The sequence below is a fragment of the Quercus lobata genome, chromosome 7, assembly GCF_001633185.2.
Source record: "Quercus lobata isolate SW786 chromosome 7, ValleyOak3.0 Primary Assembly, whole genome shotgun sequence".
NCBI lineage: Eukaryota > Viridiplantae > Streptophyta > Magnoliopsida > Fagales > Fagaceae > Quercus > Quercus lobata.
The window spans coordinates 42,006,762-42,031,706 of record NC_044910.1 but is presented as its reverse complement, the minus strand read 5'-3'; the positions used below and the strand labels follow the sequence as shown (position 1 = coordinate 42,031,706).

Here is a 24,945-nt window from a genome sequence, read left to right as displayed (position 1 = left end):
GCTATCACCCATTGCATTGAATATCCCACCTACTCTTTTGACTTTCCAGAAAGGCATCTTCCATTTGTAGTTAAAGCCAAATACTTTTTTGAGTTATAATGGCCAAATTTAGCTAAACCTCTACCCAATGAACTCTTTGAGGTTCCTGTCAGAGGACATGGTTTTACCCAACAGACCAAGGACGTCTTCACCTAGAGGTCCCAAACCATGTCCACTATAAAAGAACACCAAAGCATAGCAGAAGACCAATAGGCCCTGAATAGGCAGAAGACCATGAGCAGACAAAGAAACTCATGAATAGGTGCAAGAGCCCACTAATGAGTATGAAAGCCCATTAATGAGTACACAAGCCCATAATTGCAAAAGGTCACGAATGGGCAAACCCAACTCTATCCATTACTCTATCGGCCCTGAAAACCCAATATCTAGCAAGGCCCAAACCTAATAGCAAAACTTAGGCCTAACAAATTGTAAAAAATAGGTTAGACTCATCAGTTAACAAGGTATCTTAAGTCTTATATGTAGCTCACTAAAGAGTCTTGTAACTTAATGACATCGATTAGCAATTCTTTAATATAAGAGAATTTGCGTTCAGACCGCTCATCTTCCACTTTTAACTGATGAGGGAGGGAGGGGGGAGTCCCATATTATACTTGTCCCTAACTAACAAGCAAGTGGTCACACTTGTAACCATCAAGTCAACCCAACCATTTAAGGAAAGACAATAATTGTCAATTTCAGAATTCTCGCCAAAGAATGATTGTTATCTCAACCTTACCATAAAACTAATGACTAAAAATCAAGAAACGTTTAGTGTTTTAGTATAAATTGGGTTCCATGCATCAGTTATGGTAAAAGAGTGATTGATCTCCTATTCCTTGAGTTTCATTCTAAAAATAAAGGAATAAAGTTTTCCAACAAACCAGTATAAAGGAAAGTTCCTCTAAACCCTACTATGTGACAAGTGACAACTCAAAAGATTATTCACATGTATTTTTAGCCACATAACTTTTGTACATATAAAATTACGTCATTTTAACTAGAGGGTCCTTAATAGCTCAATTTTGATGAAAATTAATGGGAGGATTGAATTGAACAAAGTTGAAAGTTAGGAGATTGAATTGAACGAAAGTGAAAATTAGATGACTATATTGAATTTTAAAGAAAGTTGTACATTATGTTCAATTTGTAATTTAGCTTTATTTTTCTAAAAATTGCAACTTACATATAGTAGGTTTTTAATAAATATTTATTGTTCAATTATGATATTATTAATACAATTTTTCTTTAATGTACATATAATCTCTAATTAATGCGCATATCACACAAATATTCTATCAAAATTTTGGCCGGCATTGAAATAATACGTCAAACAAATGACGAGTACTTTTTTTTTTTTTTGAGTAAAGAAAGAGGAATACTTTTTAATAAAATAAATTTAAGACGGACATCCAAAATTGCTTCCTCCAAGCTTATAAAGTTATAATAACAAGACAAGATGAGAAAATACAAGCACAGAGTATAAAAAATTTATTTAAGACACTAGTAGTTGGTTTAGTGGTTTCTAAGCTTTTATGATATCTATGACATTCTAAGTTCGAAATTTATTGCTAGTATTTTAGGGTCATTAGTGCATGTGTGTGGGATAGAAGCTAACTACACACGCTCAAGAGAATAATCATATACTCAAAAAGTTCAAATACCATTGTTTCTCGAAAGAAAAAAAAAAAATTACAATTAATTTCTTCTTAACATGTGTATTATTCAAGTTGTATTAGTATCTTACAAGTTTGTCTAACTTGATCAGTGGAATAAGTATAAAGGGTCCCGTTAATGTATGTCCTTAGACTTTCTATTTTTGAAAATATTTTCTTGAAAATTGAAAAAGTTATCATTACTTTTTTAATTTTCGAAATTTCTTTTTCAAAAATGGAAATTAATATGTGCCCCAATGGCACACATAATAAAATCCAAGTATAAATAATAATCCCAAGTATTCGGTATTCCCAACCCTTTTGTACCGTAAGGTCAAAGTAAAACACATGATAAGGCAAGTACGGTCAAAGTGTAAAGTGTGTACAAAATCAATCTTTGCCGTCATCCTAACGCGTAAGAATAATTGACGGGTAGGGATGCATTGGATGACAGAATGTGGAAGACTCTTGTGAAACTCAATCTCTTCCATCCATTCTAACATGTAAGTATAATCAACGGTTTGGAATCGTAGGATGACAATATAAGAAAAGTCATAGAATATGGATGACAGCATGGGAAAGACTTTGAACTATGCATGAACTGAACATGCAGTTCCTTAGCAGCTTAGCTGGAAAGCTTCCCCTAATATATATATAGGAATACACTGCTCCATATTTACACACAAATTCGATCCAGCCAATATTTTACAAGCAAATATTTTCTACCATTGCCTTCGTCTTAACTTGAAAAATGGTGAGTTACTTCTTTTTTTGTTGAACATTGTGTTATTTGTGGTTTTTTTTTTTTTTTTTTTTTTTTAAATTAAAATTAAAATTTTTATTATTTTTTATTTCATGATGATTATTATTTATTATAAGGTCAAAATACCAATTAGTTTTTTATATTAGTGGAGTTTGAATCCCAAATTTCTTTTTTGAGAGACAAGGGACGTTATCAACTAAATAAATCGGAACCCACTTATGAGCTGTCTTTCAATAAACCTCATTTTTAAACTCATACAATATTCCATTCTTGAAAAGAAAAAATCAATTACTTTGTGAAATATGCATTTCCAATTTTGAAAAGGTACAAAGCTAATTTTGAAACTACTACCATATTTAGTTCGTTGAAGATTCTTTAAATATAATTAATTAGAATGTCCTTTAATTTCACATTAGTGGGTGACCAATAGGCATATTTGAATCTCTAGGCAAGATGCCTATGGCATATGGAAAGAACATAGTTTTAATTTTTGTTAACTTTTTAAGTGTAATTGAGAATCAAATTTTAGTGCTGAACTGACAAGTTTGTCCTTGTGGTATACAGGCACAAGCACAACAATCTCTCTCGCTCAAAATTGAGGTATTGTAATGCTTTACTTAACTCATTATTGACTTTTACAACCAGGTAAATTCTTTATTATATTAATTTCTTCAAACTGTTTAACTAACTTGCCGATTGAATATTTCCACATCAGAAAGAATATGTTCAAAATTCAGAACGAGTAAAATCTGTGGATCTGCATCCAACTGAGCCATGGTAATTACATATCTTTTCAGTGGAAATTAAAATTTAATTAAATGGTGTACACCTCATAATTTAAATAGTTCATTTTTCTGTACTTGAAAATATATAGTATTCATTATAAGGATGATACAACTAATGTATGTTGCATACTACTTTCTGATGTAGGATTCTAGCAAGTTTGTATTCTGGAACTATATGTATCTGGAACTACCAATCACAGGTAAAGCAATATTATGTTAAAGACCTACACCTTCTATCTTTATCGAATAGTACAATATGTCGATTAATCTAGACTAACTAAAAAATTTATGAATATTACAAAAATATGAGAATGCAAGTGGGTATTCAGAAATTTAGTTATAAGTTCTTGGAAATTTTATGCATTTGTAATTGATTTTTCTCCAAGCATTTGGTTCTAACTTGGTTATACAATTCCAGACTGTGGAGAAATCTTTCAAGGACACCAAGTTACCAGGTAAATGACATATACTTGCCTTCCCCAATTGATAATGTCACAAACCATATCTGTCTTGCATTTCAATTTTCTTCAGAAGTGGACTTATTTATGTTCTACACATCCCTTTATGTGCTTGCAGTCAGGTCAGCAAAATTCATTGCACGCGAAAACTGGATAGTTGCTGCAGCAGACAACACATTTATTCGTGTCTACAATTATAACACACTAGAAAAGGTTAAAGAGTTTGAGGCACATAAAGACTACATTCGGTGTGTGGCTGTCCATCCTACCCTTCCATATGTACTGACAGCGTCCGATGACATGGTTATAAAGCTTTGGGATTGGGAGAAAGATTGGATATGTACTCAAATCTTTGAGGGACATTCACATTATGTGATGCAAGTTGCATTTAACCCAAAGGATAACCTTAATTTTGCAAGTGCATCACTTGATGGTACCATAAAGGTATTATAAGGTTCATTGGTCACTACCTTGTTAACTGCATTTCAAGGTTTCAATACTTGTGTGACATCTCATGATTTGGTAATGGTTAATCCTCAAGATATGGGATATTTCCTCCCCTGCTCCAAATTTTACATTGGATGGCCATTTGAAAGGTGTGAACTGCTTTGAGTACTTCACATGCGGCGATGAACCAAAAATCTTAAGTGGTTCTGATGATTTTTCTGCTAAGGTTTGCAACCTATTGCTCTTCATTTTGAGTTATGCAGACAGTTTAATTTCATATGCCTGTGTCAGTGTGGGTAAAGATTTGAAACCATTCATTGAAAAATTCTCTATGAACAGGTGTGGGACTCTCAAAGCAAAAGTTGTTTGCAAACACTAGAGGACCACACACACAATGTTACCTCAGTATGTGTTCATCCCGAGCTTCCCATAATTATTACTGGTTCCGAGGACGGGACTATTCACATATGGCATGCAACAACATATAGGTAAGATCTGTATGATTCAAAATTTCCACATTCTATGTTCAGTAGACTGACAGATTTTTCCATCAAATTCTCTTCCTTATATTGCTTTCGAAGAAGACTTATGTTATGCACTTGCCTTTTATCTGGACTAGAGCGCTGGTAGTTGTTGCACATGTACCTATAAATTTCTTTGAATTTTATTTGAAACTTTAGTAAGACTTTGGTTAATTCTTCTACGTTTTGGTTTCAAAGCTTCTATATAAATCTGTTTAATTTGCAGGCTTGAGAACACATTAAACTATGATCTTGGAAGAGTTTGAGCAATTGGATACAAGGATGGATCAAACCAGTAAGATTCTTGATTTTTCTTCATTTATTTTGTGTGTGTGTGTTCAGAGTTGCAGGAGATGTTTAGATCACTATTAGATAATGTAAACATGTGAATGAGTAATTGTATTATCAAGTTTGTGCCTATAGCATATTGAAATTTATTTATTTTCTAGAAGAATAAGAAGGAACAAAGGATTTCTATATTTTCTTAAAGGCATTGGTTTTTGTATGCAAGTGTAAGAAAAACTGTTTTCTGCATGCCAGTTTTAAAATTAAATACTACTACATTCCTTTTATTCCTTACCGATATTCCTACTCCCTACAGGATTGTATTTGGTTGTGACAATGGAACTATTATGGTCAATATGAAAAGTACTTGAGGTTTTCTGAACCTACAAGTTGAGGAGGAAGAGTTGGAGGAATTGATTCATCTACTATTGCTGCTACAAATAGTATATGGGGTGGCTTGTATGAATAATTCTATCTTCGAGTCAAAGAGGAAGACTAGAAAAGGAAGAATTTGAATAATCACTAGTGTTGTTTTACTACCTATACTATTATGGTTTTATGTTCTGGCTTGATTATAGCTATGTAATGTCACTAGAATAAACTTCAATGGCATGGATCTATCTTTGTTTAGAGTGGAATAGTACAGATTGTGAAAATTATTCAGTAACATATATACTTTCATCTACTTAAAGTAGTCCTCTAGCTAACATCTGCAAGTAAAAAAAAAAGAATCACATTAAAAGCTGATGGAAGACTTCTTAGTGGAAAAATGGTAGGCACCTTATGAACATTGCTATTATCAGAATTTTTTCTGGAACAACTTGCTCAAATTACATGAATTCGCTCTTCATTTAAACTCAGATGCACTATTTTCCACCTACACAGGCAAATACCAAGAAAAAGAAACGTTGTCAATGTATAACAATTAATTAATCAGCGAGCCTGTTCTTGATAAATAAAATGGAAGAATTGATTAATGCTGCATACACTAAATGTTATTGGTTGCTTCGAAGAAATCAAGGCCTCTAAGTTTGATAAAATGGGTAAATTTGAAGGGAGTCCTAACCTCCTGCACTTAAGTGCTTCTTTGGAGAATAAAAAATGGTTAAGATTCTGCAGACTGCAGTGGAGCATTCGACATAAGCTAAACCTTATTTGTTTTAGCTAAAATATCTTAAAAGACTGTTATATTCGGTCTATATAATTCCCAATCCTAAAATATTACCTTTACAAACATAGAAGTTTCCAACTATAACTGCATATGGATATGAATAATTTCCAAGTTGTAAATGGTAATAGTAAATTGTCCACATTTTAACAATAGATCTCAAAATTGAAATTCAAAAATATTTTGGTATAATATGGAGATCATCATTCACTCACACCTAATTAGCTATAGATTTATATCATCATGATCAAAAAAAAAAAAAAAAAAAAAAAACCTGTAGGTCTACTTGAATTTCAAATAATACTAGTAATATGCCAATTCTCATCCTTCTATCTGCTTGCTTTTGACTATGACAATCAATTGTTACCTGCAAACCAAAAATGTTGCCGTTGAAATTAATGGATCAAATAGTTACGTCCTCATTGTGTCTCTCCTTAACATGCCTTCTAGCAGCAAAAATAACAACATGTGCCTAGTCAATTATAGGTACTACTAATTAGAATTGAGATAATTAATATATCAAATTTTAAAATGTTTCACAGTTAAAGAATAAATGTGGAGAGAGGAAATCATTGTCAAGTTCCTAACTGGAGAATGGGTTTTAAAGGATAGTTAATCATGGGGAAGAGACTTGTTCCAAGAATGAAAGATCTACATTCTTCACTTGAGACCAAACTTAACCAATGGGTTGGTTGGAGGTTCTCCTAAGAGCAAGTGAGATAATGTATTGATGAGAGAGAAAAATTCTTTAGAGTTAAGGTTTATGATTTCAAACCTTAACCTAGAACAATGTTTGTAAAGTTGTGATTTACAACTTTGTTTTATGTTGGCTTTATTACATGACAAAAAGTGTTGTAATTGCTCTAATTTTGTTCCTTGTATTTTGTGGGATTTTATTGTATTGGGTTTAGTATTAAGTTGGTGAGGACTCAAGCTTAAATGAAGAATCAGTGGATTTCGCAAGAAGCTCATGAGAAGCTAAGCCGCGAAAGAGCACGTGAGGAGCACATGACTGGAAGCTGAAGAGTCATGCTAGGCTGTCATTTTCGTGAGTGTCTCGCGAGTAAGGCCTTTCCGCAAGATAGTCGCGAAACATTCTACCTGGAAGATTTTTAAGTGAGACTTTCATACCCTTCACCCATACTATATATACCCTTATTACCCACAAATGTAAAGGAGGTCATTCAGAGAGAAAAACCCTATATAGGTTTTCTACAACACACACCCATCTTTTAGAGAGAGAGCTACTCATCCTTAATGAGAATTCATTGTAGCCTCTTCTCCTTCCCTCTCCCATTATCATACATTGAGAGGAGATTTGTATCCAAACACAATCCATACCTTTTCAGAGTGTAGTGAGTGTTTTTGGAGTTGCTGGGAAACATTGAAAGAAGCCAAGGATGGCAGATGCAACATGGAGCTTGTTGCGGGATCCGGAGAGCTAGACAAGACACTGTTTCGAGAAGTCTTGTTGGAGTAGGAGCTTGAAGGGCTTAGGTACAGCGGGTAGATTAGGCTTGGAGGGTCTTTTGCGAACCCATGTATTCCAACTGATTGTCTAGTGGATCGATTACTACTTGGAGGGTAGCAGAGAGGTTTTTCGCCGAGTTCTTCGGTTTCCTCTTTGATAACACATCGGCGTGTTATCTGTGTTTGCATTCTTCTTTCCTACTCTTTTACATTCCATTTTACCGCTGTGCCTATACGAATATGTGTTAGAGTAGCTTGTTTGTTTATCCTCTCGCATTTACACTATTCCGCACTTAGAATTAAGTTAGTGTAAAATCTATTGAGCTGTAACTTTAATTTAGGGGTCTAAACAGCTCTTGTGTTTTTAACACATTTTCGAGCTTTCAATGTTTTCCCTAATTAACATATATATAAGATGAAATGAGTTGCAAAGAATAAGAGCATAGGGTTGCATGTGGAAAGTATTTAGCTTTTAGCACCTAGGCCCAACACGTAGTAAGATTGGTATAGAGGCGCCAAGCCTAGTTCAAGAGAATCACACGGTTTCTATGACGGGTGGATGGGATTCCCAGCCCACCAACCTCTTTGGGTAAAGTGACAGTCTCCCATTTAACCATGTGACAGCCTCTATGTTGAGCAATATCCCCCCATAGGAAGTTGCAATTGATTTTGTCAATCTGGTGACTAATCTATTGAGGAAGGAGTGTGGTTTGCATGGTGTAGATTGGGGAAGGGACTTGTTCCAAGAATGAAAGATCTACATACTTCACTTGAGACCAAACTTAACCAATGGGTTGGTTGGAGGTTCTCCTAAGAGCAAGTGAGATAATGTGTTGATGAGAGAGAAAAATTCTATAGAGTAAAGGTTTATGATTTCAAACCTTAACCTAGAACATTGTCTACCACAATTAACATATATATATATATATATATATATATATATATATAAGATGAAATGAGCTACAAAGAGTAAGAGCATAGGGTGGAGATATTGGCTTGGATTTCATGCCAAGCTAGTGGAAATATACACAGTAGTACACTCATGGTAAATTTGATAGAGCTCTTAATTTATTTGCTTATTTTTGAAAACATGTTTTGAAAATATACTTTCAACTAGTATTATTATTTTTAGCACATGTTGTGAGTGATACTAGTAGCTATACTAATTTGCATCTGGAAGTATATACATACTTTTGAGTACACATGTTGACCGACTCACCCTAGTCTTACATAATTCATTACCAGAAATGCAAGGAAGTATGGGTAGATAATAAGTGCATGGTCCTACAACAAAATGTCAAAAAAAAAAAAATTGTTTAAATTTTTTTTTTTTTATTAAATAGAATGATAAAATGTAGGATAAACTATGTATTTGGTCTCTATCCTCATTGGTACTACTTTTTCATTTAGGAATTTTATCAAATAGTTAGAGGGCACTTACATATAAACTAGATAGAGAAAAAACATAACAAGAACATAACTAGATAAAGATAAAATACAGCAAGAAAAGAATACATAGAAATAGAGTGAAATAAGCCTTTGTAGCATACCTTAATAAGTCATGCTTAGTTGCACTGGTGGTGCACCTCAACCAGCCCGACAAAGCAAAAGTAATGAGATGATTTGTGTTCTTGAAACTTCAGTTGAAGACGATCAAAATTAGAAGATGCCACTTAGAATGATTTGCATTGTGAGAAGGTAGAGAGGAGCTACTGGGTTTCTGAAAAATTTTGGGTTTAAAAGATAGAAGAGATATTGAGTGGTAAAAAATAAAATGAATTTGGGTGTTCAAAGTTCAAATAGCATGTGGTTTGGGTTTAACAATAGTTTGGTTTTTGCTTTGCCAATTTAGGAAGCTAAAGTCCACATTGTTTTAAAGAGGTGGCCTTTTATTATTGGTTAGGACTATTTGGAGAACCGCTTTCGCAATCCTCTTGTGTTAAGAGATTCGAGTGTCATTATTGTTGTCTTCTTGACTTTTGTGTTAGGTATTAATGCATCATTCATTTTTGGCGCAAAAATTAAAAAAAAAAAATTGAGAGATAATTACAATATGCTGCTAATCTCGAAACTCAAATCATTTCCCTCCTAGACCCCCAAGCACGTTGTACATGAGGAGGTGCTAATTCAGCTACAAGGCCTTTGGCGCAAAAATTAAAAAAAAATTAGATGGACACATAGTGGAAAATTAGCTATCCAATTTAGAATTTAATTGGATTTTGTCTTGGTTTTGACTTTAAATATAGATATATGATGAGACTAGTTTAGAATAGTTCATATGCACGTGTACAATTTTAAAAAAAAAAAAAAAATAGTAAACACTAAACACACTATCCATATAAGTTTCTACTAAATAAATAATGATTGTTCATAGTATTATGTAAAAAGTTGATAAATTTGAATTATTTTTAGTTAGACAAACAAATGGCATTGTAAAGCATAATCTTTCAATCTATCTCTTCTTCTAATTATATATAATTAGATATATGATTGAGTTTCTTATAGTAGACTCTTCGTATTTTGTACTGAATTAACTCACTTGACAAATGACACTAAATTAGATTTTAAAGGAAATCCAATTTAGGTTCTAATTGGATTTCCTTTTAGCTTTGGTTACATATATATATATATATATATATATATACATATGAAGGCTCTATATATACTTAAAACATCTAGTGCTATCGAGATCAAGGCCTAAGCTTTCTTCAAAGTCCATATGCCATCAAATTTCGGAAGGGAGAGAGATTTAGCCATGGAAGGAACTGGATTTAGAAGGGTTGGGCTACTGATTAAGGTGATGATTTTGCTTTTAGTGATGGTAGTGCAAACCCAATCCTTCCAATGCCAAGTGAAATGTGAGCTCCAATGTGCTTTGGTCATAAAACTTAGGTCAGTTTGTGTTGCCGCAATTGTTTGAGAAAATGTGAGTTGTCGCTCTCAAAGGTTTCACATGACTCAGCTATGCATCTTCATGGTGCACAAACTTGAGCTATGGTATGTAATCCTCAAATTGCTACACATATCTTATCTTTTCTATATTATAAAAAATAAAAAATAAAATAAATAAAAAAACCTACACATTCATATAACACATTTAGCTTTCAAAATGCTATAATTTCCCGTTCATTTCTCCCTCTTATGTCAATTCATCCAATTTATTTATATTTAGGTTAAAAATCAAGTGACCATTTAAATTTGGGTAAATTGGTATTTTTGTCCCTAAAATTTACTTCGTCTTTTTTGGTCATTTATAGGGACAAAATGGGCTTCTGTCCTTTTTGAACAAATTAATTAGCCTTTTGCCCTTCTTCCCAAACTAAATAGGGAAATACCCCTCTTTTGAAAATCGAGTTTTTCAAAATCGATTTAAGCCCTATAGTGACGTTTTCAAGGACCTATAGTGACGTTTATAAAGACCTATAGTGGCGTTTTATAACTTGATATCCATGAAATCGAGTTATAGGCAATATCAAGTTCTAAAATGTCACTATAGGTCCTTAAAAACGTCACTATAGGGCTCCAGAATTTTTTTTTTTTAACTCATTTTAAGAAACTCGATTTTCAAAAGAGGGACATTTCCCTATTTAGTTTGGGAAGAAGGGCAAAAGGCTAATTAATTTGGCCAAAAAGGGCAGAAGCCCATTTTGTCCTCATTTACAGTAGGAACATTTTAGCAATAAACTTGAATACTTAAGGGTAAAATGATCAAAAAAGTAAATTATGCACAAAAATGACAGTTCATCCAAATTTAAATGTTTTAATTGAATTTGAATTTATACATATTAAATAATTAAAATCGAACCTACTAAAGAATTATACTAATGCTCTCTGAGTTTTTGCTAATTATGTGTCCCAAATTAAATTTCAAATCTTTGGGATAGCATTCCAAGATCATAGAAACATTCCTTATCTTTTTAAGTTTATCTTGGTAATATTAGTCTAACATATATTGTTATTTCATATGCAGAAAATGTTGAAGATTGTGTTGATTCTAGCTCAAAGATCTGCAAAAAGTCTAATTGTGTTCGTCATCAGCGTTTGTACACCATAGATTAGATCCTCTATCCCTTGTCGAATAAACAAATGATGAGAATTATCCAAAACTATCTATTGTGTCTTTGTTTTTTCTTCTTTTGAAAGATATTTCCCTCTTTGAATTGTGTTGTAAAATCTTTATCAAATATGTTCCGTAGTATTCAACTTAAAAAATGGACATATAATATTGATATGTTATCATAAAGTTTGAAGTTTGGGAATACAAATCATCTATATCACTTTCTGTGTTTAACTTTAGGGCAAAATTTAGGTATATTACCTTAAGTGCAATACCTTAGGTTCCCTCTTAAATTTAAGCCATGTGTATAAAATATACAGCTCAGCAAACGGCGTTACAAGGAAATGCCAGTCTTTTTTTCTTTTCCCCTATTTTTTCTCATCTTTTCCCTCACATGCATGAAAACTAGATAACTTCAAACACTTTCACCCTTATTTTCCCAAGAAACAAACAGATTTCAAACAAAATTTTTGGCTAAAACTCAACAAATTTCTGGCAAGACCCCTTCACAACCATGCCTCGCATTGATTCCAACCACCATGTGTGGAGGCAGAGTGGTTTCACTTTTCACTCACATGAAACCCAATGCTTTTATAGAGAACTAGTCAAAGAGAATGAAGAAGACGGCGGGGCATGGCGGTTGCAGAGGGGTTCGTGGTGGTCATTTGAAAGGAACAACTCTCAGTCACTCTCTCTCATCGTGTTTCCATTGATCTAGGTTCACTTTATCGATCCATGGCCTAAATTTTTGGTTAATGGCCTTGCCCTTATTTCCTATGATTAGTTGATCAATAATGAGAAGAAACTTTTTTTGAGAGAGGAAGTGTGGATTGCCACAGCTGGATAAGTAATAAAGAGGAGAGGGTTTGAATAAAAAGCCAAAGAAATATTAATCTTCAGTTGGTGGGGCAGATCTGAATCTTAAAAAGCCAAAGAAATATTAAAAACCTGATCATGTCTCTGAAGGAGGAGACTTAGCTGAAGAAGTTTGGTGGGGCAGATCTGAAATATGAAACTGATGGTTCTTCTTAGTAAGCCAGTCAAAAATAAAATAAAATAAAATAAAATAAATAATAATAATAATAATAATAATAATAACGAAAGTGACGGAGCAATATGTTTTAACGCTTGTTTGCTGAGTTGTAGATTTTATTCACATGGCTTAAATTTAAGGGAGGAACCTAAGGTACTGCACCTAAGGTATTGTACCTAAGTTTTGCCCTTAACTTTATATTCCACCACCACTAATAGGTGTAGTACAACTGGTAGGTGACTGCTGAGGTTTCACCACATCCCAGGTTCGAGTTTCTATGGGGACTGTAATTGCAATTTTTGATAAGTCCCAAAAACCAATAGAGCCTAGGGTGTGTGTGAGTTCGGGGTCTCCGAGCTCCAGTTTGAGTTGGTGGTACTCATGGGCTTATCCAAATGTACCGTGGGGCGTGCGACAATGACTGCCACATGCGAATCCCCTTTTTTTGTTTCTCAAAAAAAAAAAAAAAAAAACTTTATGTTCCCCCAATTACAACTTGTCATGTGTTTATTTATTTTTTTCCATTTTAAACTTTGGTTATTTTATATGGAAAATTAAAAAAATACATGGCAAGTTGTAATTGATGGAATATAAAGTGGAACACAAAAAGTGGTACAAAAGATTTGTAATCGAAGTTTGGGGTAATTTTTTTTGGACAAAGTTTAGCTACAAAATTGATTGTAGCTTTAGGCTACAAAATTGATTGTAGCTTTAGGCTACAAACTCACTCAATATCTTTTTATTAGAGGTGAATTTTGACAAATCCACCATTGGATTATATCTTCTTCTTATATCCTCCATGTTTGCAAAATTTCAAGAAAATTAAGGATCAATAACTATGTTATCAATAAATTTTTAAATTGCAAGTTTTTGTAATTTAAAATTATACATGAAATATAAGATTATAGATTATATAGTAAATAATATCCAATTGACACAAAAATTGACATGTGTATTAAAAGCGTAAAGAACATGTAATTCAACGATTAGATATTCAAAATATGCTGTAATATTTATTTTATTGAGTGAGTTTGTAGCCTAAGGCTACAACCAATTTTATAGCTAAACTTTGTCCATTTTTTTTTAACTTCAGAAATTAATAGAACTTACTTAAAACGTGGGAGACCAAATATGCACAGTATGCAAATTTTAGGGACTACTAATGTATTTTTTTGGCTAAACAAATTTAAAAATTGACATCCAGCATTGCTTCCTCCAAGTTTATAATGACAATATGAGAAATTACACTCACAATATTAAAAAATTCTTTACAATTAATTTCGTGGAACTTCCTATTAAAAAAAATGGTGGAACTTGGTTAATAAAAACAAAATCCTGCTACAGACTCGAAATCATCGACAGCAGATTATATTGAATTTTAGTGATAGTATTTTACACGTTTGTCTGACTTAATTTGTAGTATATGTAAGCACCATCAACAACCGTGCTTCCAAGCAATTTATACAAGTTTTCAATCCGAATACCTTTCATGACAACCAAAATACCTTTGGAGACTTTAATAACTCCACCTTGCCCGGTGTATTTGTAGCCACGAGAATCAAGCTCCGAAAGTGAAATCAAGTTTTTCTTCAATTCTAGAATGGTCAAAGAACGAAAGGTGTCCAAAATCAATCTCTGCCGTTCATCCTGACGCGTTAGAATAATCAACGGGTAGAGTGCATTGAATGACAACATAGGGAAGACTATTGTGAAACTCAAATCTCTGCCGTCCATTCTAACAATGTAAGAATAATCAACGGTTTGGAACACATAGGATGACAACATAAGATAAATATAGGACATGGAAATTTGGTAAACTGAGACTTGAACAATGCATGAACATGTCAATTATAAACATAGAGATATGCTTCTCCATATTCTTACTCAAATTCTATCCAGTATTTTACAAGCAAATATTTTCTATCATTGCCTTCCCCTGGTATCAACTTGAAAAATAATGGTGAGTAACTTTTTTCCAGTGCAAATCAAAATTTTATTATATGGTCTAAATATTTTCTATCATATCCTTCCTTTGGGATATATATGAATCTCTTGGAGTTAAGAGTCTTGTAACTTAATTGGCATCTCTTAATGCACAAAGTGTTTAAGGGTCTAAAGAGGAAGAGTTCGAGCAGCATGATTAGCAGTACATTGTAACTATTTCAAAATAAAAAATCTCTTGGAAAGCTGCCTATAACAAATGGGGCACAATTCTAACATTTGTTAACTTTTTAAGTTTATTTGAGAATCTTATTTTAGTATTAGACTGACAAGTTTGTGATTATGGTATACAGGCACATCAATCTCTTCCACTGAAAATTGAGGTATTGTAATGATTTACTTATCATACTTAAGTTTACAAGTAGATGAATTCCTTGTTGATTTCGTAATTTCAAACTGTTTAACTAACCGTGGATTGATTTCTGTATCAGAAAGAATATGTTCAGAATTCAGAACGAGTAAAATCTGTTGATCTACATCCAGCTGAGCCATGGTAGTCACATATCTTTTCAGTGCAAATTAAAATATGATTATATGGTCTAAATCTCAAAACTTTATAATATCATTTTCATGTACATGAAAATATATGGTAGCTAGTCATTATAAGGATAATGCAACTAATGTATATTGCATAATGATTTCTGATGCAGGATTCTAGCAAGCTTGCATTCAGGAACTATATGTATTTGGAACTATCAGTCACAGGTAAGGCAATATTATGTTAAGAGACCTTGAAAATTGATCCTCACCACCACCACCCCACTCCCCCCCCCCCCCCCCCCCCCCAAAAAAAAAAAAAAAAAGTATTAAATAAATATGAGGAATTCTAGTGGGTATTCAGAAATTTATTGAATTTATAAGTTCTTAGAAACTTGAATTTGTAATCTTTTTTTTCTCTCCAAGCATTTGGTTCTAACTTGTCTATACAATTCCAGACTGTGGAGAAGTCTTCCAAGGTCACTGAATTACCAGGTAAAGGACATATTTAACACTACAAATATTTTCCATCTCCAATTGATGATGCCAGTATTCGCCACAAACTATATCTTTCTGAATTTGAGATGGCAAATATTCGCCACAAACTATATCTTTCTTGCATTCTACTGTTCTTCAGAAGTAGTCTTTTTGAGCTCTAAACATCCATTTATGTGCTTGCAGTCAGGTCAGCAAAGTTCATAGCACACAAAAACTGGATAGTTGCTGCAGCAGACGACACATTTATTCGCGTCTACAATTATAACACACTAGAAAAGATTAAAGAGTTTGAGGCACATAAAGACTACATTCGGTGTGTGGCTGTCCATCCGACCCTTCCATATGTGCTGACAGCGTCTGATGACATGGTTATAAAGCTTTGGGATTGGGAGAAGGATTGGATATGTGCTCAAAGATTTGAGGGACATTCACATTATGTGATGCAGGTTGCATTTAACCCAAAATGTAAGGTTGAATTTATTCAACCATCTTATTGGCTTTATTCCATGCCAAATTTGCTTGTAATTCAGCATTTAGTAACCCTGTATTTAGGTGGGTTTGATGTAAGGGTAGTGAGTGAGATAGAGTGAAGTTTGCTCAAGAGTGTGCAAGAAAACAGAGTGTCGCGGCTGGGACTCGCGGGTGACTCGCGGCTGCAAGCCGCCAGAAGCTGCACACGTGCCAAGCATGCTGGAAGATGAACAGTCATGCTAACTGGAGCACTACAGGACAAAACAGGACAACTGGCCATACGGTTATCTCGCGACTGGATCTCGCGACTTAGTCAAGCCGCGAGGTCAAGCCGCGAGCCACCCCTGTTTTGTAAAAACCTGACGTTTCACATTCCTCTCCACTCCAGTATAAATACCCCTATTACCCACGATTGAAAGAGAGCTTCCAGAGAGAATTTTGAGAGAGAAACCCTAAAGAAAAACCAGATTGTTTCACCCACAATCTCTCCCTTAGAATCTCTTCAAATTCCTCAACTCTCTTCCTCTCCATTGTCAAATCCTTGAGAGGCATTGTACCAAACCAGGTTCTCACCATCATCATCATTGTGAGTCTGTTGTTTGGATTTCTGGGAAGCAGTTAGGAAGGAACCAATCTTCATTGGTTGATGCTACGGTCTAGTAGCGGAATCCGGGAAGCTAGAAAAGAAAAAGGTTCGGCGTAACCTCGTTGGAGCAAGAAGCTTGGAGGGCTTAGGTGCACTGGGTAGATTAGGCTTGGAGGGTCTATTACTGTCCTTGTATCCCAACTATATTTTCTAGTGGATTGATTACCACTTGGAGGGCGGCGGAGAGGTTTTTCGCCGAGGGCTTCGGTTTCCTCTTCGATAACACATCGCGTGTTGTCTTTGTGTTTGCATCTTCCTTCCTCTCTATCTTTGCCTTTATATTTATCTGCTGTGGATATTAATCTGTTATGGCTTAGATAGTATTTAATCAATTTCGTTTGATAGCATATGTTAAGTTTCCGCACACTAGTTGTTTGACATATTGCTTGAATTGATTAAGTTGTTATTTGGGGGTCTAAACGTTCAAAGGTGTTTTTACACATTTTTGAACTTTCAATTGGTATCAGAGCGGGTACACTTGTTGTGGTTTAAATACCTAAGTGTGATCCTTGACCCCTTGTGTTTATTTGCCATGGATTGTGCTTTGTATGCATCTTTGCATGATTTGGTTGGTGATGAATGTAACATGCCACATGTTTGTGAAAATGCCTCTATGAGTGTTAATCCTCATAAGTGTGATGACATGTTATTTGAATCCATGGGTGTTGTTGACAAACTCTTGAAGAAAAATGCTAAGAAGTTTCAAAAGAATTTGAGCAAGTTATTTTGTGAAAATGATGATTTGATTGCTAAGCTCAATGAATCCAACAAATTGGTTGAAAAATATAAAAAACTTGCTGAAATTTCTCTTGAAAAGCTGAAAGAGTTTGAATGTTTGAATATGGACTTGGATGCTAAACTTGTTTTGTCTAACAAACTTGTTGATGATCTTAAATGTGAAAATGAATCTCTTAAGATGCATGCCAAATGTTTGATTGCTGAACCCATTAATAAAATGGATGATAATATTTGTTGCAATCATGTTGTGGTACCCGATTTTGTGCCTAGTGTGTGTTCTACCTTAAAGGACAAATCGGTGTACATTCCTCCACATAAAAGAAATCAAAAGGTGGAGAGAAAGGCTGTTAAGTCAAAGCCTTTGTTTAGGTCTCAACCTAAGGCTTTAGATGGATCTAAGTTTGTTCCAACTTGCTACCATTGTGGTGTGATTGGTCACATAAGACCCCAATGCCCCAAGTTAAAAAGAGAACAAACCTTTGTTGTTAGATCCCTTTCCAAAAGGCCTAGTAGACCTAAACATATTGTTTGTCACCATTGTGGTGCCTTTGGTCATCTAAGACCTCATTGCTCTAAGTTTCAAGCTCTTAAGAGAATCAAAAGAAAAGAGAAACTTGAGTTTTTTGGAAGTTGTGCTTTGAAAGCTAAACCAGATTGGATGGAAAATGGTAAGTTGTTGAAGAAAGTGGTTAATGCTCTTATCTCCTTGTCTATGTGCATCTCCGGTTCTCATTCTTCTAACCCTCGTCTCACTTCCCTTGAGACACTCATTCCAAACAATCGTTCCGTTTGGATGAGGAAGGGTTCCTATGGTTGAGCCTTTGCTCTTTTGGTCCTTGATCTAATTCTTTCGATCTTTGTAGGACCCTTCATGCATTAAATGTCATAACTTCATGCATTTTGCATCTATTTTTATGCATTATTTTGTTTTTGATCTTACTTTTATATTTCAGTTTTGTGTGAGTAAAAAATCCAAAACCACATAAAAAGTGAAAAATTCAAAAAGTTTGATCGTATATGTTTGAGCACATATCACATGTGAGTTTGGCCTTGTACCTTTGTACAAATGGCTTTGTGCATTTACGAGCTTAGCTTGTTATTTTTGCACTTATATCTTTGTGGGAAAAATCTTGACATCTTTGTGTGATTGTTGTAAATCGATCTTCAAGCTTGTCATGAATGATTTGTCAATAGTCATGTTGGTTTTGATACATGCGTAGACTCGTGCTTATATCTCTTCCCACTCTTTTATTTTTATTGTTTAAAGAGCTCAATAAATGTAAATTTCAAAATGAAAAGAGATAATGAGCTGCAAAAGCCGTCGCACATACTAGTATTCGACTAGGAAAAAGGGAAAGCGACTTATATGAAAATGTATGATGCCCAAAAAGCCAAAGGCTTGTTCATCAATTTGAAATATCAAAAATTTCAGGCATCAATCTCAAAAATGAGATGTATTGCTCAAAATGAGTTGTATTGATTCAAAATGATCAAATGATATGAATTGTAAGAAGCCAAATGAAAAACTTCAATCTTATGTAATCATTTTCTTTGTGTGGGAGGTCATATATGTTCATTTCTATAATTGAGATAGACCACTTGACTTAGTACTAGTTGTGTATGACTTGATTGAATTGATCATTGAAGCTTCACTCTAGACTAAGGACTATTTCACATTTGATACACACACATAACACACTTGCCTAATGTTCAATGAATGTCTTATTCATTTGTTAGATTGTACTTGTCTAAATGTGATGTGTGTGTGCTCAATCTTATATGGATTAATCCAAAAAGATTTTTGATCATTTTATATGTTTTTGGAAGTGATTTTTATCATTTTTTGTGTTTATGTTTAGTACTTACTTTGTTTTTCAATGTTTAAACATGTTCTGTTTTGAAAAACAAGTATCAGAATTTTTGGCCACTCATTTTGGCTACTTGCGCGAGCTGCCAGCAAGCTGCCAGTTTTGGCTACTCGGTTTGGCGGCTTGCAAGCCGCGAGTCTAAGCCGCGAGTTTAGACAGAGAGGTTTCGCGGCTCACTCGCGACTTGTCTCGCGACTCGCCAGTCGCGAGTCGCCCAGAATCAGCTTTTTAAAGAGCTTTTTCGTGGGAAACTTGTTTTAAACCTCTCCCATCCTCTCTAAAACCCCTCTTTCAATATTTTTACATCAAAACCCAACCAATTTGAATGTTTTTTCAATCCATTAACATCTCTAAGGTAATTATAAACTCTTTTCATTGATTTTGATCCTTAGATTATGTTTTGGAGAGTTTTGTGCTCTTGGTTGGGATTTTCATCATAGGGGTTGGGAAAACTTATTTTTTTTGTCAATTTTCTTCATGGGATTGGTTTCTTTTGTTGATATGCATTGGATGTTGGCCCCTTGTGGCAGAAAGAACATGTATTTAGGGTGGATTTCATGATGTTCATGCATTGTTTCACATTATTGTTCATAGTGTGCATGCTAGGTGTTTGATAAAATGCCTCTTAGACATTTTCTCGCTTGTTTGGACTCCGATGAGTACCAAACTTTGGGGTTTCTCATGTTTCCTCATTAGGAACATGTTTGGTTCATTAGTTGTGTATTTTGCACACTTTGCCCCACATGTGCATTTTTCATGCATTGGTCATGCATTGCACTTAGTCACCTCTTGCACACATCTTTGCTACTCTTGTCATGCATTGGTCTATACCTTGCTTCTTCATCCTAGCATGTCATGTCTGTCTTATGCTTTGTAGCATTTTACTTTGTCATGGGTTTGAGCTTCATTTTCTCATTCATCTTGCACCCCTCATGCATCATTAGCATTGTTCATACCTTCATCTCTTGCCCTCGTTTCTTCTTGACCCTTTGTCTATTCCTGACAAAAAGGGGGAGAGTATACTCTAGAGAATGTTTCGGAGTATTTTGTCATTTCTATATGACTCTTGTGCACATCCTTAGGGGGAGAAATTCTATTTCTCATGCACATTTGTAGGGGGAGAGATATTCCATAGGGGAGATGCATATACCAAGGGGGAGAAGACATTGTGTTAACTAGAAAACCTTGTTCTGTTTGTTTTCTTGTTGGCTTTATGGTGCTTTGTGTTATGCTTTGGTGTTCTCATTGCATCATGTTTGTGCTTTGGACATGCATATATCTCTATGTTATTATGCTTCATTGAATGCATGTTCAGATGATCATTTGCTTTGCTATGTGATCATTGTAGTCATTTCTATACTTGTTATATTATACTTGTCTTTTATTACTTGCTTTACCTTGAGGGTCTAATGTGTTTTGTGCAAGTGTTTCAGGGTACAAGTATATATATGTTCCAAGTGCATCACAGCTTCTCATCACTTTGAAGGGGAGAAATTTTAAGCTCTTTTGGTTTATATTGTTTAAATTTTTATTCAATATAATGTGTTTGTACCCATGTGCTTATGTAAACTTTTAGGGTTATGTTTTTATGCATATTTGTAGGCTTTATGGTATGTACCTTGCTTAATGCAGCCTTTATGCTATGTTGAAATCAGTACTTTAATCTAAATGGTATGCATTTTGGTTTTTGTACTGTCACTCTTGTGCCCTTGTAGGATTGTTCCTAGATGCATATGCCTTGTGTGATATGCATTGGTTGAGTGTTGTGCATACAAGTGTCTTGCCTTGTGCTTGTTAACTTGTATGTTCTTGTGTTCATTCCAAGTGTGAATGAGCACTGTGATCACTACCTTGTGGTGTTCACTTGGTTGATCAAGCCATGGTTTGTTTCATAACTCCATCTTTGCTTGATCACTTATTGCCTGTTTCATATGCATTGTATAATTTTCTGCTTACAATGATCATGGTGTATTGTTGTGTTTCAGGAGTATTATGTTCATATGATTCAAGTGCTTCACAGCTTCTAGAGTTAGGTGTGAGTGAGTTTTTGTTCAACTGTTCCCAACTCACATGTTAAGTCTAGAGTCTGTTTTAGGGTTTTGTCACGGAATAGCCAAAGGGGGAGATTGTAAGGTTGAATTTATTCAACCATCTTATTGGCTTTATTCCGTGCCAAATTTGCTTGTAATTCAGCATTTAGTAACCCTGTATTTAGGTGGGTTTGATGTAAGGGTAGTGAGTGACATAGAGTGAAGTTTGCTCAAGAGTGTGCAAGAAAACAGAGTGTCGCGGCTGGGACTCGCGGGTGACTCGCGGCTGCAAGCTGCCAGAAGCTGCACACGTGCCAAGCATGCTGGAAGATGAACAGTCATGCTAGCTGGAGCACTACAGGACAAAACAGGACAACTGGCCATACGGTTATCTCGTGACTGGATCTCGCGACTTAGTCAAGCCGCGAGGTCAAGCCGCGAGCCACCCCTGTTTTGTAAAAACCTGACGTTTCACATTCCTCTCCACTCCAGTATAAATACCCCTATTACCCACGATTGAAAGAGAGCTTCCAGAGAGAATTTTGAGAGAGAAACCCTAAAGAAAAACCAGATTGTTTCACCCACAATCTCTACCTTAGAATCTCTTCAAATTCCTCAACTTTCTTCCTCTCCATTGTCAAATCCTTGAGAGGCATTATACCAAACCAGGTTCTCACCATCATCATCATTGTGAGTCTGTTGTTTGGATTTCTGGGAAGCAGTTAGGAAGGAACCAATTTTCATTGGTTGATGCTACGATCTAGTAGCGGAATCCGGAAAGCTAGAAAAGAAAAAGGTTCGACGCAACCTCGTTGGAGCAAGAAGCTTGGAGGGCTTAGGTGCACTGGGTAGATTAGGCTTGGAGGGTCTATTGCTGTCCTTGTATCCCAACTATATTTTCTAGTGGATTGATTACCGCTTGGAGGGCGGCGGAGAGGTTTTTCGCCGAGGGCTTCGGTTTCCTTTTCGATAACACATCGCGTGTTGTCTTTGTGTTTGCATCTTCCTTCCTCTCTATCTTTGCCTTTATATTTATCTGCTGTGGATATTAATCTGTTATGGCTTAGATAGTATTTAATCAATTTCGTTTGATAGCATATGTTAAGTTTCCGCACACTAGTTGTTTGACATATTGCTTGAATTGATTAAGTTGTTATTTGGGGGTCTAAACGTTCAAAGGTGTTTTTACATGTTTTTGAACTTTCACAAAAGATAGCCTTACTTTTGCAAGTGCATCACTTGATGGTACCATAAAGGTATTATAAGGTTCATTGATCACTACCTTGTTAACTGCATTTTGTGGTTTCATTACTTGTGTGACAGTCTGATATGGTAATGGCTCATATTGCAGATATGGAACATTTCCTCCCCTGCTCCAAATTTTACGTTAGATGGCCATTTGAAAGGTGTGAACTGTGTTGAGTACTTCACAGGTGGCGATGAACCAAAATTATTGAGTGGTTCTGATGATTTTTCTGCTAAGGTTTGCATCCTATTGCTTTTTTTTTTTTTAATTAAAATTTTATTATTATTATTATTATTAATATTAAGTTTTGCAGAAAGTTTTATTTCATATGCTTGTACCTGTGTGGGAAATAATTTTAATCTATCCATTGAAAAATTCTAAATGAACAGGTGTGGGACTCTCAAAGCAAAAGTTGTCTGCAAACACTAGAGGGCCACAGCCACAATGTTACCTCAGTATGTGCTCATCCGGAGCTTCCCATAATTATTACAGGTTCTGAGGATGGGACTATTCGTATATGGCATGCAACAACCTATAGGTAACATTTGTATGATTTAAATTTTCCACATTCTAAGTTCAGTAACTGAGTGATTTGTCCATCGAATTCTTGCTCCTTATATTGCTTCCAAATAAGACTTATGTACTGGCCTTTTATCTATACTAGAGCCATGGTAGTTGTTGCATATTTGGCTCATTCTTTGAATTTTATTTAAAACTTTAGTAAGACTTTGGTTAATTCTGCTATGTTTTGGTTTCAAGGTTTCGATATAAATCTCATTAACTTGCAGGCTTGACAACACATTAAACTATGGTCTCGGAAGAGTTTGGGCAGTTGGATACAAGAAAGGATCAAACCAGTAAGATTCTTGATTTTTCTTCCTTTATTTTGTGTGCACGCACGCTCTGCATTGCAGGAGATGTTTGTATCACTATTAATTTTGACAACGTAAACATGGGAATGTGTCATTGTATTATCAATCAATTTTGTGCCTATAGCATATGGAAATTTATTTATTTTCTCAAAACATGAGAAGGAACAAAGGATTTCTAAATTTTCTTTTTGGCGTTGACTTTTGTATGTAAGTGTAAGAAAAACTGTTTTTTGCAAGCCATTTCTAATATTCAATAATACCATATTCCTTTTATTCCTTACTGATATCCCCACTCCCTACAGGGTTGTTTTTGGTTGTGACAACGGAACAATTATGGTCAATATGAACAGTACTTGAGGTTTTCTGCATCTACAAGTTGAGGAGGAAGGGTTGGGAGGAATAAATTCATTTACTGCTGCTTCTACAAGTATTCTATGGGGTGTTCTGTATGACTAAGTCTGTGTACCTTCGAGATGAAAAGGAAGACTAGAAGGAAGAATTACAATTAGCATTATTTCTATCATGATTATATGTTCTGAAATTACAGCCACAAAGGATCACTTCTAGACTTCTAGTGTCATGTATGTTCTAGTATGATTATTCATCACTATGTAATCTCCAATAAAATAAACTTCATTGGCAAGTATCTAACTATGTCCTCAGAGAGGAATAGTCAATAGTACAGATGGTGAAATTAATAAATTCATTCAAATAAATATTTTCCTTTACTTAATAAATAAGTCCTTCTAAAGTTCTAAAATCTGCAATTGAAAAAAATAATCACATTATAAGCTGATGGAAGACTTGTTAGTGGAAACATGATAGGAACCTTAGGAGCAATGCTATTATCAGAAATTTTCCAGGAAAAACTGCTCAAATTACATGAATTTGCTCTTCACTTTAATTCAGAAGCATTATCTTTCCATTTATTTTCCACCTACACACGCAAACAAACGCGACAAAAAGTGTCATATGACACTTTTAATCAGAAATTGATTAAATGTTATACATTGATGCATCAATGTATAACATTTAATCAATTAGCGAGCTTGTTCTTAGAAAAAGTAAAATATAAGTGTAGAATCACTACAGAAAAACTAAGTTTTTATTTTATTTCATTTTTTGCGGCCTATCCAAAACCTCCAATATTAAAAGAGGTAAACTGCATACACTAATTGCTATTGGTTGATTAACACCTCCTGGTACGTTCATGATATTCAGGATTCAAATCTCCTATCTTCGGTTATTATATAATTTTTTTATTTAAAAAAAAATGTGCTTCTTTGGCGAATACCTTAACTTCAACATTATTGTCCCACTTGATCTTAACGTTGGCTATGAGAAGTGCATGGCCTTTCTACTCACATGTAAAGGGACTTGGAAAGAGATTGAGGTTGACAATGTATCTGGCCTTGAG

At 34.7% G+C, this 24,945-nt stretch overlaps 1 protein-coding gene and 1 pseudogene across 1 annotated transcript; both read left to right on the top strand.

Annotated features, from left to right (window-relative positions):
* Positions 1-2,388: 2,388 nt before the first annotated feature.
* Positions 2,389-5,481, top strand: LOC115951324 (annotated as a pseudogene).
* A 9,090-nt stretch (positions 5,482-14,571) lies between these two features.
* Positions 14,572-23,909, top strand: LOC115952433 (coatomer subunit beta'-1-like). Its single transcript, XM_031069606.1, has 11 exons — positions 14,572-14,641; positions 14,976-15,005; positions 15,114-15,175; positions 15,333-15,387; positions 15,618-15,654; positions 15,841-16,122; positions 22,623-22,666; positions 22,762-22,893; positions 23,046-23,194; positions 23,445-23,513; positions 23,831-23,909. The coding sequence occupies exons 1-11, from the start codon at positions 14,639-14,641 to the stop codon at positions 23,883-23,885; spliced, it is 918 nt and encodes a 305-aa protein (XP_030925466.1). The 5' UTR covers positions 14,572-14,638; the 3' UTR covers positions 23,886-23,909.
* The last annotated feature ends 1,036 nt before the right edge of the window (positions 23,910-24,945 follow it).

What these genes read in the sequence shown, in the direction of transcription:
- LOC115952433 (XM_031069606.1), top strand. An exon ending in CTGATGATTTTTCTGCTAAG is followed by an intron (nt 22,894 to 23,045) that starts GTTTGCATCCTA and finishes CTAAATGAACAG; the next exon opens with GTGTGGGACTCTCAAAGCAA. An exon ending in TACAAGAAAGGATCAAACCA is followed by an intron (nt 23,514 to 23,830) that starts GTAAGATTCTTG and finishes CACTCCCTACAG; the next exon opens with GGTTGTTTTTGGTTGTGACA.